Source organism: Moschus berezovskii, chromosome 20, assembly GCF_049115385.1.
Source record: "Moschus berezovskii isolate FMDL1 chromosome 20, NW_MosBer_1.0, whole genome shotgun sequence".
In the NCBI taxonomy this organism is placed as follows: domain Eukaryota; kingdom Metazoa; phylum Chordata; class Mammalia; order Artiodactyla; family Moschidae; genus Moschus; species Moschus berezovskii.
In genome coordinates, this window is record NC_142479.1 from 73,012,279 (window position 1) to 73,026,737 (window position 14,459).

Sequence of the window (14,459 nt, forward strand, 5' to 3'; positions counted from 1 at the left end):
CTGGGGAAGAGCATATATTAGAGTTGTTGCTGTGTAGTCACTGGCTCAGTCGTGTCCGACCCCTTGCAGCCCTGTGGTCTGCAGCACACCAGGCTCCTCTGTCCTCCACCGTCTCCTGGAGTTTGCTCAAACTCAAGTCCGTTGAGTCGGTGATGCTATCTAGATCCCCAGGTGGTACAGTGGTCAAGAATCCCCCTATGAATGAAGGAAACCAGGGTTTGATCCCTGGGTCAGGAAGATCACTTGGAGAACTTGACAACCCACTCCAGGGTTCCTGCCTGGGAAAGCCCGTGGACAGAGGAGCCTGGCGGGCTGCAGTCCAGGGGTTCCCAGAGTTGGACACGACTGAGCACACACGCATTGAAGAACAGCTTTTAGGGAAACCCAGAGCTTGGACGTGGGAATCGGACGAGGCCGTGGGGGAACCCTCAGGGAGTGGGGAACTAGCTTGGGCGGCAAGAAGTTGATGATGGAAGGGCTGGTGGTGAAGGACGGCTCACAGCTCAGGGTCCGCACACATCTTGCGGAGGTTGGGGGTTTGACGCTTTCTGTGTTCACTGAGGAGCTGCTCAACAGTTTAAAGTCGGGGAGGAATAAAACCCACTGGTTCCCGTGTTAGAAAAACGATTCTGGTTGGAGGGGAGGGGAGCGTCTCTACTGTGGCGGCACTGTCAAAACCATGGCCATCGGGTCACCAGCCTCAGAGTTTCTGGTTTACTTAGAGCCGCCTGAGGACAGTGAGGGAGGAGAGCGAGAAGGTCGGCTTGAAGCTCAGCATTCAGAAAACAAAGATCATGGCATCTGGTCCCATCACTTCATGGGAAATAGATGGGGAAACAGTGTCAGACTTTATTTTCTGGGCTCCAAAATCACTGCAGATGCTGATTGCAGCCATGAAATTAAAAGACGCTTACTCCTTGGAAGGAAAGTTATGACCAACCTAGATAGCATATTAAAAAGCAGAGACATTACTTTGCCAACCAAGGTCTGTCTAGTCAAGGCTATGTTTTTTCCAGTGGTCATGTATGGATGTCAGAGTTGTACTATGAAGAAAGCTGAGCACTGAAGAATTGATGCTTTTGAACTGTGGTGCTGGAGAAGACTCTTGAGAGTCCCTTGGACTGCAAGGAGATCCAACCAGTCCATTCTGAAGGAGATCAATCCTGGGTGTTCATTGGAAGGACTGATGCTAAAGCTGAAGCTCCAATACTTTGGCCACCTCATGCGAAGAGTTGACTCACTGGAAAAGAGTCTGATGCTAGGAGGGATTGGGGGTGGGAGGAGACAGGGACGACAGAGAATGAGATGGCTGGATGGCATCACCAACTCTGTGGACATGAGTTTGAGTGAACTCTGGGAGTTGGTGATGGACAGGGAGGCCTGGCGTGCTGTGATTCATTGGGTCGCAAAGAGTTGGACACGACTGAGTGATTGAACTGAACTGAACTGAACTGAACTGATGGAGCCCAAACATCGGTGTTTCTGAAAAAAAAAGAAGCTTCCCATGTGATTTGAATGTACGGTGCAGAAAAAAGGCGACAGGACATTGAGTGACATCTGGGGACGGGGCTGATCCTGGCATCTCTGGGGGGAGGCAGGTGCTGCCAGATCCCTGGGTGCACAGGGCCTCTGGCCCTGCGTGTCAGTAGCAGCAGCGCTGGAGGGCACCCTGGAGGCTGGGAACCTGCCAGGCACAGGCAGAGCTGGGTGGCCAAGCCTGGGGTTTGGGGGAGGTGACACGTTTCCCGGAGGCCAGGTCCACTGGGCGAGTGGGAGACTCGGCAGAAACAAACCAAAGCCCGCAGCAGCTGGTGGGGCCCTGGGGGTGCCTCCTGGGCATCTCTCCGGTGGGCAGAGCAGGTTTTGGGGAGGGGCCCATCCGGGAGTGGTGCCCCCGGGCATCAGAGCGCAGGGGGCAGCGTGACCCGGTGTCTGCTGGCCCCTGGCGGGTGGGCTCCTTCACCAGAGCCTTGTCCCCTGTCAGGGGGCAACCGCAGCGCCACTCACTTGCCCACTGTCCGTGCAGAAAAGGGCTGATGATTACCAGCCCCTGGGGAACCTTCTTGGGCTTGGAGGAAAATTGCAGCCCACGATCTTGCCCCGTGAGTGACAGCTCCCTCCTGCAGGAGCAGCGTGGGCGTGGGAGGTGGGCTGCCATTCCCGCTCCTGGTGACACTGGAGTTCCCTGTCACGCCTGCAGTCACACCCAGCACGTGGCTTCCAATGCCCCCACCCTGCCCCCAGCTCGGGGTCACCCGGGGTCCGGCGAGGCTCAGGTCCCCCTCATCCTCTTGCTGCCCAGGATCGTGGGGGGCTGAGTCTGGGGGGCTGGAGGGGGGCTGACGTTTGGGGTGTGGGTGGCCATACCCCCCGGTTTCTGGGCCCCCAGGCACAGGGAGGAGCAGGCGGGAGTTGGCAGCGGTTGGAGCTGAAAGGTGGGGCCTCTCATACGCTGAGGACCCAGGGCGAGGCTCAGATGGCCCCATCTGTGATAGACATGGGGCCTTCCTGCAGAGGCAGTGCTGGAACCCAGGTCTGCACACCTGTGCTGGGCCACGACGGCAGAGTGGGGCCTGGAGTGCACGCCCTGGCCGAGGTGTGCGCAGGTGGTCTCCAGGCGGCTCTCTGCGTGGCCCGCAGGGGCGTCCCCTGCTGGTGTCCTCCCGTGGTGGACACCCCTCGCCCAGTGTGTGTGTGTGTTAGTTGCTCGGTCATGTCCGACTCTTTGCAACCCCGTGGACTGTAGCTGCTAGGCTCCTCTGTCCATGGGGTTTCCCAGGCAAGAATCCTGGAGTGGGTTGCTGTTTCCTTGTCTGGGAGATCTTCCCCACCCAGGGATTGAACCTGTGTTTCCTGAGCATCTCCTGCACTGCAGGCAGATTCGTTACGGTCTCAGCCACCAGGGAAGCCCCTCTGTATGTGTCTGAGTCCTTACCTCGTCTCTTCAGTGGACACCAGCCAGGCCCACCCTAATGACCTCCTTTTAACTCGGTCGCCTTTGCAAAGACCCTGTCTCTTGATCCAGTCACATTCTGAGGTCCTGGGGGCCAGGACCTCAACCTATGAATTTGAGGAGTGGGTGCCATAAGAGCATCTCTCGGAGATGGGACCACCAGCCAGAGTCCTGTGGTTTCCTCCCTGGAGAGAACGCGGGGGGACTTCCCTGGGGAATGTTCTGAGGATGGTAGACCCAAACCCGGAATGTTCTCGAGGTCCCTGTGCTGCTCCCCCTCCCACCAGCCCCCCTTTCTGAGAAGCGTGACACCTGCCTGGGAGAAATCTGACTCCCCTCATTGTGTTTTAAAAATAACTCTCATTATTCCTCCTCTGAAGGTTATTTCCAAACCCTTTGTAACTAGATTTTTTTTTTTTTTGATGCAAAAAGAAGGAATCAAACCCCCTGAGTTTCTGCTGGAGAAACTCAGGTTTCCAACTCATAACTTGGGTTTCTATTTCTTCTCCAAAGTGTGGGCGCCTGGACTCCATGAAATGCTGCTGTTTCATCTCATACAAGTTTTGGGATAAACGTGGACTTTCTTCTGGGAGTTAACGTGGGAACCCGGGCAGCGGGGCGCCGGGCTCTCATGTCCGGATGGCAGGCAGCCCTGGGAGGAACAGGTGCATCCCAGGTTCATGGGCGGGCGTGAGTCCAGAAGCAGTGCCTCCTGCAGCCCGAGGCCCCTCGGTCCCCGCCCGTGTCAGGAGAAGCAGCCCCTCCCCCGCCCTCGGGGCATCTCCTCGCTCCCCGCTGTGAGCCTCTCGGCCAGGTGGCCTGAGACAGCAGTGGGCTCCTGGTTGTAAGCGGCCCACGTTCCTCTTGGCATCGTTTGCTCCCTCGGTGCTGCTCAGCTGACCCGGGCAGTTCTGTCTTGCAGATCGAGGCCCTTGTGAAGGACATGCAGGACCCGGACACAGGGGTCAGAATGCAGGTCATCAGCGTCCCTCACGCCATGACGGGTAAGGTGTCTGGCAGTTGGTCTTGGCCTGAACAGACCACACACAGGTGTTGGCAAAATAGAGCCATGGGCCAGAAGCAGCCCCTGTTCTGTATTTGCGAATAAAGTTTTATTGGGACAGATCCACGTCCCCATTTATGTATTGTTGGTGGCTGCTTTTGCACTGCAGTGGCAGAGTTAACACACACACACACACACACACACACTCACACGAGTCCAGCATCCAGCCTCTCACCCCTTGTCTAGGTGTGTGAGCCACTGTCCTTCCTGGCACCTGGGGCCCCCTTGGTTCCTGGATTTGGGTCGCTGCCCACCCAGCCACAGTCCCCCTCGTTTCTCCTTTGTGGGTGAATCCAAACCACAGTCGGAGCCCCTGTCATGCGGCATTGGCACTGATCCAAGCAGACTGGGTCAGCGCCGCTGCCCCCTCGGAGGGCAGGTGACCGGGACTTAGGGGACGACGGGGCTGACGTGCGAGCTGAGGTCAGCACAGATCACGCGGTGGACACCCCGGGAGCCCCCTAATCCCATCTGATCTATTTCAGGAAGCGCCCAAGTGGATGCGAAAGTCCTCGGCTCCTTGGCGGGGGGTGCTGACCTGTCTGCTGCCAGCTGGGGGCGGGGGGCTCCTTTTCATGGTCTGAACACCTCTGTGTAGAGACTTGTGGGGGGACTGTCTAATAACACACCCAGTCCTGGGATTTTAGTCAGATTTTAGGTGAAGAAGTCTGCTTTTGAATAAGCAAGGGGCTGATTACAGGTGACAGTGACAGGGGCCCCTCTGGGAGCCGTCACGGTGGGCACGTGGATGCGGGGAGTGGGTGGCTGGACATGTGTGCCCCCAGGACGTGTGTAGGAAGGGGCAGGTATGGGCTGTCCCCCTTCAGCAGTGCCGTGCCCCCCACCCCAGGGCACAGGCAATGGGGTTCAGACCCTGGCTCCCCTCCGTGCTGTGTTTCGTGGGCCAGTTTCCACTCAGGCAAGGCACCCAGCTCAGCCCTTGGGACGCAGGCTGGGGTTGCTAGAAAGAGTGGTGGTCGGCATTTGCACGATGGCGTCGGAGCTAGGGTGCGTCTTTGTTCTGAGATGATGCTGCCGCCTCTGACGAGGAGTGTGTCCTGCTGAGGGGCTGGGGGCCTGGCTGAGCAGGAGACACGCAGCTTCCTTGAGGTCCTGCATACGCTCTTGGCTGGCTGGTGGGACTCGGCCTGTCCTGACCCTGGGATCAATGTGAATCCTTGGGAGGGGCTCCCCGTGCCCCGATCTTGTCCCTGTCTGCCTCCCCTGCCTTCTTGCTCACCAGTCTCCCGTCTGCGTTGCTCCCGGGCCAGCCCTCGGATGTGCAGGGCAAAAGGGCAGACGGAGCCCACGTTCCACGGTCTCAAGTTGTAAACGAGACTACAGAGTTTTCCTGAGAAAGTGTCCCGTCCTTCTGCTTTGACAGAAGCTTTTATGATGACCTGAAAAGCTGGGCACTGACCGTCAGAGTTTTGCTGGGGAACTTAGGGGCATCAGAGATCCAGCTCCCTGACCCCGGCGCACTCCCCTCTCCCATTCTGGGTCCTCATTACGGCCGGGACTGAGCTCCATCCAGGGCGTCGTGGACAGCTTGCTGTGGGGCTGTTTTTTTCCCAATGGTCAGGACTTAGCCTGTTTACTTCCCTCTTGATGGATGGCAGTCCAGGCACCCATTATTGTATCAATAAGAAAAGAGTCAGGGCCTCGGAGAGGTGAAGGCTGAGGGGGTGGTGGGGACATGGGGTGGAAGTCTGGCTGGACTCACATCGTGGGCGGCCCTGAATCATGGGCTGGGGGTTCGGACTGGACATAGTTGGGGGGTGGGGTGCAGGGAAGTCCCTGGAAGATCTGAGCAGCAGGACGAGACCACGGCTGGACAGGGAGGCGGCCAGTTGGGTGGCAGCGTGGAGGCTGGTGTGGGTGTCGGGGAGGCGCTGACGTTGGCCAGACCCTTCTGCTTTGCAGGAAGTGACGTCCTCCAGTGGATCAGCCAGCGCCTGTGGATCTCTGGACTGGGTGAGAGCTCCTTCTGTCCTCAGCCTGACTGAGGGCTGCTGTGGGCGTCACCCCAGGGCATACCTGGGCGGGGCTGGGTGGGGCTCAGCCTGTGTCTCTGAGAAACTGACCTTTTAATTGGCGAGATGAAGCCTTTGTGAGTAAAACAGCCAGACTCAACACGGAAGGGGTGATAACCTGGGGGAACAGAGTTGTTTTTTCGTACAAAATACTGAGAGTGTTTAAGTCACAGTATTCCTCAGTGACTCAGATGTAAGAATCTGCCTGCAAGGCGAGAGACCCAAGTTTGATTACTGGATCAGGAAGATCCCCTGAAGAAGGGAATGGCAGCCCACTCCATTCTTGGCTGGAAGAATCCCATGGACATGGGAGCCTGGCGGGCTACAGCCCATGGGGTTGCAAAGAGCCAGACACAACTGCTACTACTAAGTCGCAGGAGTAAGTGGGGAGGAGTCAGTCAAGGAGGACTTCCTGGAGGGGGTGATGCACACGTACACTTGGTCTGGAATGAAATGAAGCCTGTGAAGTGTGGAGGGGAGCTCGGAGGATCTGGACCTGGGGTGCAGGCAGAGTCCAGCTTGGGGCAGAAGTCGACCGCCCCTTGCTGCCTCTCACGGGGTGAAGAAGGGTCTGCTGGTCAGAGACACTCTCCCTGCTCCTGGGTTTCTCCAGACTCAACGGTGCTCCCCTAGGAAGTCCCCATCTATCACCCCAGACCTGGCCCCTGTCAGCCCTGGGGTTTACTGGCTCCCCTCCAGATGCACTGGGTTGTCATTGGGGCGACCAGGCTGGGACCGTCTCCCCAGCTGGTACTTGCCCACAGCGAAGGTCAGGAACCGCTGCTCCCACTTCCTGGCAAAAGTGCTGTCAGGATGGGGGTGCCTGTCCTGGCGTTTGGGGTGCTGGGCGGGGGCGGGGCAGTGAGCTTCTGCCCTTGGCCCCTGCTCTTAACTTCCTTGTCGCTGCTTCTCCCCAGAGGCCCAGAACTTGGCCAACTTCATCGTCAAGTACGGCTACATTTACCCCCTGCAGGACCCCAAGAACCTCACTCTGAAGCCCGACAGTAGCCTCTACCGATTCCAGGTGAGCCTCAGCCTTGACTTGGGTTGTTAGTGGGGCGGGGTGTCGGCCTCGGCCTTGACCTGGCATGTTAATGGGGTGGGATGTCGTCTGGAGGTGTCACTGGTTGACTTCACGGCCTCCCAGAGCTTTGGAAACGGTGGCGGAGGCATGTTTCAGGCTACAGCGGGGGGCCTGGGGTGCACAGCCTGCGTCAGCCTGGCCCCCTGGTTTCTCTCACAGACGCCGTACTTCTGGCCCACGCAGCAGTGGCCGGCTGAAGATGTCGACTATGGTAAACCGCATCCATCCCGGGACTGGCGAGGGCTCCCCGTGCTGCCCAGCTGTGCACTGTGTCTCCGTGACGTCTGTGTTAGGAGTGGCTCCTGGGGGACGGGGGCGGGTCTGGGAGCGTCCGGTCTGCCACGCTGAGCACGGCAGCCTCGTGCATAGAGGGGTTTCGAAACGCGATGAGGGTGGAAAACGACGTCCTTTTCTTTTCCAGCCATCTATCTGGCCAAGCGAAATATCAAGAAGAAAGGGATTTTGGAGGAATATGAGAAGGTACGGAGTTGCTTTCAAGTGTAGGCTCTTGTAACTGAGGGTGGCGTGGTCGTGAGCTGTTTCCCCCTGACCCCCGTTACTCCATTCACGCGGCACTCATCCCCCCATCCCTCACCCCCATCCCTCATCCCCATCCCTCATCCCCCCATCCCTCACCCCCATCCCTCATCCCCATCCCTCATCCCCCCATCCCTCACCCCCATCCCTCACCCCCATCCCTCGTCCTGCGTCCGCCCATCATCCGTCCGTATATTAATGTTTGGAAGCAGCTGCTGAGGTTTCTCCTGCTGTAGTTTAAGCCCTTGTCTCGGTGACTCGTGGGCGCACAGTAGCGGCTGCTTTCCTCTTTCTGTCCCCAAATAGGATGACTTATATGTGTGATAATGCACATTATAGGATGGACAGATTTTTTTAAAAAGCTTTTTATTTTGTAGTGGAGTATAGCGGATTAACGGTGGTGTAACAGTGTCAGGTGGGCGGCAAAGGGACCCAGCTGTACACACACACATGTCCACTCTACCCCAGACTCCTCTGCCGTCCAGGCTGGCACACAGCACCGAGTGGAGCTCCCTAGGCTCGACGGGAGGTCCCCGTTTATCCACGTTAAATAGAGCCGTGTGCGCACGTCCATCCCACGCCCCCGACTACCCCTGTCGGCCTCCTCCCCACCGGCAGCCGTAGGTTCCTTCTTGAAGTCTGCCAGTCTCTTTCTGTTTTGTGAACAAGTTTCTTTGTATCCTTTCTTTTTAGAGTCCGCATATAAGGGGTGTTACAGGCATTTCTCCTTCTCTGTCTGATTTACGTCACTCGGCGTGACTGTCTCTAGGTCCAAGAAGGAGGGATTTGAACCTGAGAGTGAGACAGAAAACAACAGTGCATGCTTCTGTTTGGGGCAGAATAAGTCAGATTTCTCAAAGAGCACACCCTAATCCTCAAAAGACTCGATTTCTGGGCGGATGGCAGCAAACTTGCTGTGTTTACTTTTTGAAAGTGAGAGTGTTAGCTGCTCAGTTGTGTCCGGCTCTTTGCGGCCCCGTGGACTGTAGCCCTCCAGGCTCCTCTGTCTATGGGATTCTCCAGGCCAGATACTGGAGTGGCTTGCCATTCCCTTCTTCGGGGGATCTTCCTGACCCAGGGACTGAGCCCAGCTCTCCCACACTGCAGGCAGATTCTTTCCCATCTGAGCCACTGGGGAAGCCCCAGACGCGTTTTCAGAAGGGCCGGCATCCATCACTCAGTGGGTGTGTGGTGCTCTGCTGTTGACTGTTTCCACATCCTTCTCCACATAACTCCCATCTTCCTAATCAGATTCAGTTCAGTTCAGTCGCTCAGTCGTGTCCGACTCTCCATGACCCCGTGAATCACAGCACGCCAGGCCTCCCTGTCCATCACCAACTCCCGGAGTTCACTCAAACTCATGTCCACAGAGTCGGTGATGCCATCCAGCCATCTCATTCTCCGTTGTCCCCTTCTCCTCCCGCCCCCAACCTTTCCCAGCATCAGACTCTTTTCCAGTGAGTCAACTCGTCGCATGAGGTGGCCAAAGTATTGCAGTTTCAGCTTTAGCATCAGTCCCTCCAATGAACACCCAGGACTGATCTCCTTTAGAATGGACTGGTTGGATCTCCTTGCAGTCCAAGGGACTCTCAAGAGTCTTCTCCAACACCACAGTTCAAAAGCATCGATTCTTCGGCAATCAGCTTTCTTCACAGTCCAACTCTCACATCCATACATGACCACGGGAAAAACCATAGCCTTGACTAGACGGACCTTTGTTGGCAAAGTAATGTCTCTGCTTTTTAATATACTATCAAGGTTGGTCATAACTTTCCTTCCAAGGAGTAAGCGTCTTTTAATTTCATGGCTGCAGTCAGCATCTGCAGTGATTTTGGAGCCCAAAAAAATAAAGTCTGACACTGTTTCCACTGTTTTTCCATCTATTTCCCATGAAGTGATGGGACCAGATGCCATGATCTTTGTTTTCTGAATGTTGAGCTTCAAGCCAACCTTTTCCCTCTCCTCTTTCACTTTCATCAAGAGGCTTTTGAGTTCCTCTTCACTTTCTGCCATAAGGGTGGTGTCATCTGCATATCTCAGGTTATTGATATTTCTCCCAGCAATCTTGATTCCAGCTTGTGCTTCTTCCAGCCCAGCGTTCCTCATGATGTAGTCTGCATATAAGTTAAATTTATTAAAATAAAAAAAATCCAAGCCCACCTGTGGCTTCTGTTGTGGAAGCTTGTTGGCGATTCGGCATCACCCTGTGAATGGACGCCTTTGCACAGCGGGGTGGGAGGGGCGTTTGGCCAGGTCTCCTGGTTGACTTAGGGCTCCCTGCCCACTGCACACAGCAGCGCTCCTAAGGCTCAGTGTTCTCATTTTGTCTTCCTCCTCTAGGAAAACTACAATTTCTTGAACAAGAAAATCAACTACAAGTGGGACTTCGTCATCATGCAGGCCAGAGAGCAGTGCCGGTGAGTCGGCACTCACCCTGGTCCTCTGGCGTCCCTCCGCCCTCCCTGCCTTCCATGCTCCTTTAAAAAAACAAGCTTTCATTGGGCGTCTATGTGTTAAACAGCGGGCCAGGTGTCGGGAAGGGAGAGGCATCGTCCGGGGAGCCTGGCGGACAAGCAGACAGGCCACACGGCCTCAGTGAGTTGAGGCGCACGTTTGGGTTTGGAGAAGGAGCTGCAGAAACAGCAGTGAGCCTGGAGGCAGCGGCGGGGTGGTGTCTGGAGGAGGAGGGGGGGCGGCGGGAGGGAGGACGGTGGGCCTGGGCAGGGGGGTGCCCGCCTGAAGCCGGGAGCTGGCGCGGAGAATGGCAGGAGTGAGGCTGGATGTGTTAGCATCCAGACTGGGAGAGGGTGCTCTGCTCAGCACTGCCGGATGGCGAGCGGCCTGTTCACATGTCATGAGCTCAAAGAAGTTTATCTTTTTCAAAAAAATTTTTATCGGAGTGTAGTTAGAGAAGGAAATGGCAACCCACTCCAGTATTCTTGCCTGGGAAGTTCTATGGACAGAGGAGCCTGGCGGGCTACAGTCCATGGGGTCACAAAGAGTCAGACACGAGTGAGCGGCTGCACAGCAGCAGTAGTTGATACACGGTGTCGTGTTGGTTTTGGGAGTTTGGCAAAGCGAATCAGTTACACATACACATATGCCCACTCTGTTTTAGATTCTTTTGTCACGTGAGTTAGTACAGAGTACTGAATCGAGTTCCCTGTGTCTACAGTGGGTTCTTGATAGTTACCTATTTTATACACGGTAGTGTGTGTATGTCAGTCCCAATCAAAGAAGCTTTTCTGATTAGCAGTTATTACCGCACACAGACCACCCAGAAGCTTCGTGCTCCAAAAGGCAACAGTTATTCTACCTCTAAGCTTCGTGCTCCAAATGGCAACAGTTACTCTACCTCTCAAGGAAGCTTCCGTAGCTCTGGCGTCGGGGACGGCTCGGTTGGACGGTTGTGGATCAGGGCCTCTCGTGTGTTTGCAGTCACAAAACAGCCACACGAACAGTCAGGAAATAAATATAAAATGACAAGTTGGGTCATGAACGTTAAGGACATGGTCTGTGCACTCTCATCAGAATCAGGGATGGCCCCTGTGGTGCTTTTTAAATCTGTCTACAGTTCTGAGGGCTTCCCCGGTGGCTCAGTGGTGAAGAATTCACCTGCAGTGCAGGAGATGCAGGTTCCATCTCTGGGTCGGGAAGATCCCCTGGAGGAGGGCATGGCAGCCCACTCCAGTATTCTTGCCTGGAGAATCCCATGGACAGCGGAGCGTGGTGGACCACAGTCCATGGGGTCACAGAGAGTTGGACACTGCGCGCCTGAGCACGCACGCATGTTTATGTGACCCCCTTCCACCATGAGGAGGGAGGGCTTGGCGTTCACCCCTTCCTCCCCTCGGGGTCTCTCCAGGAGGTCCCTTGGACTTCCTCACAGCATCAGGCATCTCACTGCCTACAGGTGGTCGGACACTCTGAGGGCAAATAGCACAGGGAAGGAGGGTGGCGGCTGCCCACTTTGATGGCCCAGCCTCAGAAGCCGGACGGTGCCGTCGTCCTGACATGCTCTGTTGGTCAAAACAGCTGGAAACCCCACCCGGCGTCTGTGGGGGAGGACACACACCCTCCTCACAGTGGGGGAACCGCAGACAGATTTATAAAGCGCCGCAGTGGCCACCCTTGACCCTGCATGCAGTACACGGAATGTGCCCCTAGAGCACACAGCAAAGCGTGTGATTTTTTATTTATTTCTTGACTCTTTCTGTAATATTTAGACCAGAAGCTATTCAAGGGCAAGACACGTTTGTGTGTCACGCAGCTCAGGCTGCCGTTTGGAAATACCATTTACTGGGTGACTTAAGACAGCAGACATTCATTTTCTTACAGGCCTGGAGGCGGGGAAGTCAGAGTTCAAGGTTCTGCCAGGGTTTGGTTTCTGGTGGTGCCTCTCTTCTCGGCTTGCAGATGGCTGGTAGCCTTTTTGTTGGGCAGGGGTGGTGGGGAGAGGAGAGAGGCTGTCCAGTGTTTCCTGTTCCCAGGGCACGAATCCTATCCTCAGGGCCCCCCCGCCCAATATGACCTCACCTAACCGCTTCTCAACTCTGAGTGCTTCTTAAAGGCCCTACCTCCAGGTCTGTCACGACGGGAGCTGGGCTTCAGCATATGAATTTTGGGGGAGAGTTGGTAACATTCAGACCTTCACAGTCTGGTTCTCCCAGTGCTTGGATCAGCGTGGAGATCAATAAATGCAACACTGAATGACCGTGGGATGAGAGAATAATTGACCAATTAAGGAATGCTTTTGCTTTAAAAATCATGAAGTGACAAACTGAGGTGATTCCTCACTCGTGGTTCTCTTGGAGCCCACTCCTCACAACTCTCCTCCAATAAGCTCCGTCGCAGAGAAGCAAAGCCAGAGAGGACACAGCAGTAACAGCCCTCGACTGTGTTTCCAGGGCTGCCAGCATTATGGAAAGTCCCCAGTGCCCCAGGCCATCTGTGGCCCATCTGCCTGGCTAGTTAACCCAGGAGAAGATCCACTTAGGTTGGCAAGGGGACAGTGTTTATAGTTAACTTCTGGAGGAGGTTGCAGAGCGCCCCACAGGAAGGGCCCTCCCCGCCCACCTTGCTTGCTGGGTGTTCTGAAGTTACTCAAACACGTGAGCTGGCACACAGACCCGCCGACCGAGTCTTGAGAGGGTGTGTGCGTCATCCTGTGTTGCCTGGGAGAACGAGCCTCCCGGAATGGAGTGCAGGTTGCTGTGGAAACAGCTTTGACGGGCCCACGGCGGGATAACTAGCACGGCCTCGTTTCCTACCTGTGAAGGCGGGGGAGACTGCAATGGGAAGGAACACAAAAGTAACCTTTCCCAGGAATCACCTGGGGGGCTCAGGAAAGCCCTGACTTGGCACAAGTTCTCTGAAGCCGCAGAGTGGAAGTGACGCCGGAGAGAAGCTGGGACTCCCTGTGCAGGCTCTGGAGTTTCTGGCCACCCCCTCCCTTGGGTGTTGATGACGTAGTTTATCAGAGCAGGGAAAGCTTGGAAGCTCGGTGGGTGGATGTCAGCCTAGAAAGTCCTCCAACTCCTGCAGGGCCAACACAGGTGGGGATGGTCATGGGGCCTCGATTGTCTCAGGCCCCGTGCTCTCGGGGGACCTGGACTCTGGGACCCGTCCCCAGCTCAGGTCCCACCTCCGCCTCCTGGTGGCCCCGTGACCCTCAGTGGGGGCTCAGCCTCTCTCTGCTTCCGTTCCTGGGCTGCAAGGCGAGGCTTGCTCATGGGGAGGATTCGATGAGTCAACATGTGCAGAAGTTCTGAGCAGGGCACTCAGCATGTAAATGTGGTGTTAAGGTTTGCTATTTTATCCTCATCATCATTATTATGGCAAATACAGCTTATCTGGGCAGATCCGGAGAGTGGTCCGGAATGGGGTCCATCAGAAAGGGGGTCCATCACGAAGGGGGTTCATCAGTGAGCAAAAGATGCAGCATCTTTCTGGCCTCCAACATGGCTTGTGGCTTTTCAGGGCTGGGAAGGAGCGGAGCAAGGTGGACAGGTACGCGCTGGACTGCCAGGAGAAGGCGTACTGGCTGGTGCACCGGTGCCCCGTGAGTACCACCCTCCTGGCTCACCCGCCTCCCCTCACGCCTGCCTGCCCCACCCGTACTCCCCACCCCTGTTCGGCTCGTCTGTCTGGGGCTGGAACTGAATCTGCAGGAGCTCAGTGTTGGCTCATGTCCAGGGTCCTCTGGCTGGAAGAGGAAATTGACTGGATGGAGTCTGCTCATCCGTTGGTGTCAGGATGGAGCGAAGTTCCGTAAAGGAGGGACCAGAATGAGTCTGTCTTGTGTGAGGGCTGGGACTCGATGCCTTGGAAAAGGACTATAAGAAGAAAACCTTCTCATCTCTGGGGGTCCAGTGGTTAAGACTCTGCTACCGGTGCAGGGGCTTAGTTTCAATCCCTTGTCGGGGAACTAAGATGCCACGCATTGCGTGGTGCGACCAAAAGATTAAAATAAGAAGAAGAAGAAAGAACTGGAGCTCAGGCCCATGGCGGAAGCAGCCCCGCGCTGCGGGAACCGGAGTCGCCTCGCGGTGGCCACGGCGTTCCCTCGCTGCTGGGTCCGGTCCCGCCGGCGGGGCTGGGAAGAGGGGGTGAGCGTGTGCTCAGCCCGGGGGTTCGAGCACGGGGCTCGGGGCGGTAAGAGGCCGAGAGAGACCAGCGAGACGGCCACGTGCGCTGTCAGCTCGTTCCCGGGAAGGCCGGCCTCGCACCCCAGCGCGGCAGAGGCTGTGTCTGTTCAGGCCTGCGTCGGACCCGATTGCTGCAGGCGAA

The 14,459-nt window shown here is 56.3% G+C and overlaps 1 protein-coding gene across 3 annotated transcripts in view; it reads left to right on the plus strand.

Annotated features, from left to right (window-relative positions):
• RGS9 (regulator of G protein signaling 9) overlaps positions 1-14,459 on the plus strand; it is a 61,324-nt gene that overhangs the window by 11,028 nt on the left and 35,837 nt on the right. For all 3 annotated transcript variants that reach the window (XM_055408761.2, XM_055408763.2, XM_055408760.2), the window contains 7 exons: positions 3,876-3,957; positions 5,940-5,990; positions 6,967-7,073; positions 7,293-7,344; positions 7,555-7,613; positions 10,011-10,087; positions 13,650-13,731. In XM_055408761.2, coding sequence (XP_055264736.2) covers positions 3,876-3,957; positions 5,940-5,990; positions 6,967-7,073; positions 7,293-7,344; positions 7,555-7,613; positions 10,011-10,087; positions 13,650-13,731 — 510 coding nt within the window. The remainder of the gene's footprint in view (positions 1-3,875; positions 3,958-5,939; positions 5,991-6,966; positions 7,074-7,292; positions 7,345-7,554; positions 7,614-10,010; positions 10,088-13,649; positions 13,732-14,459) is intronic.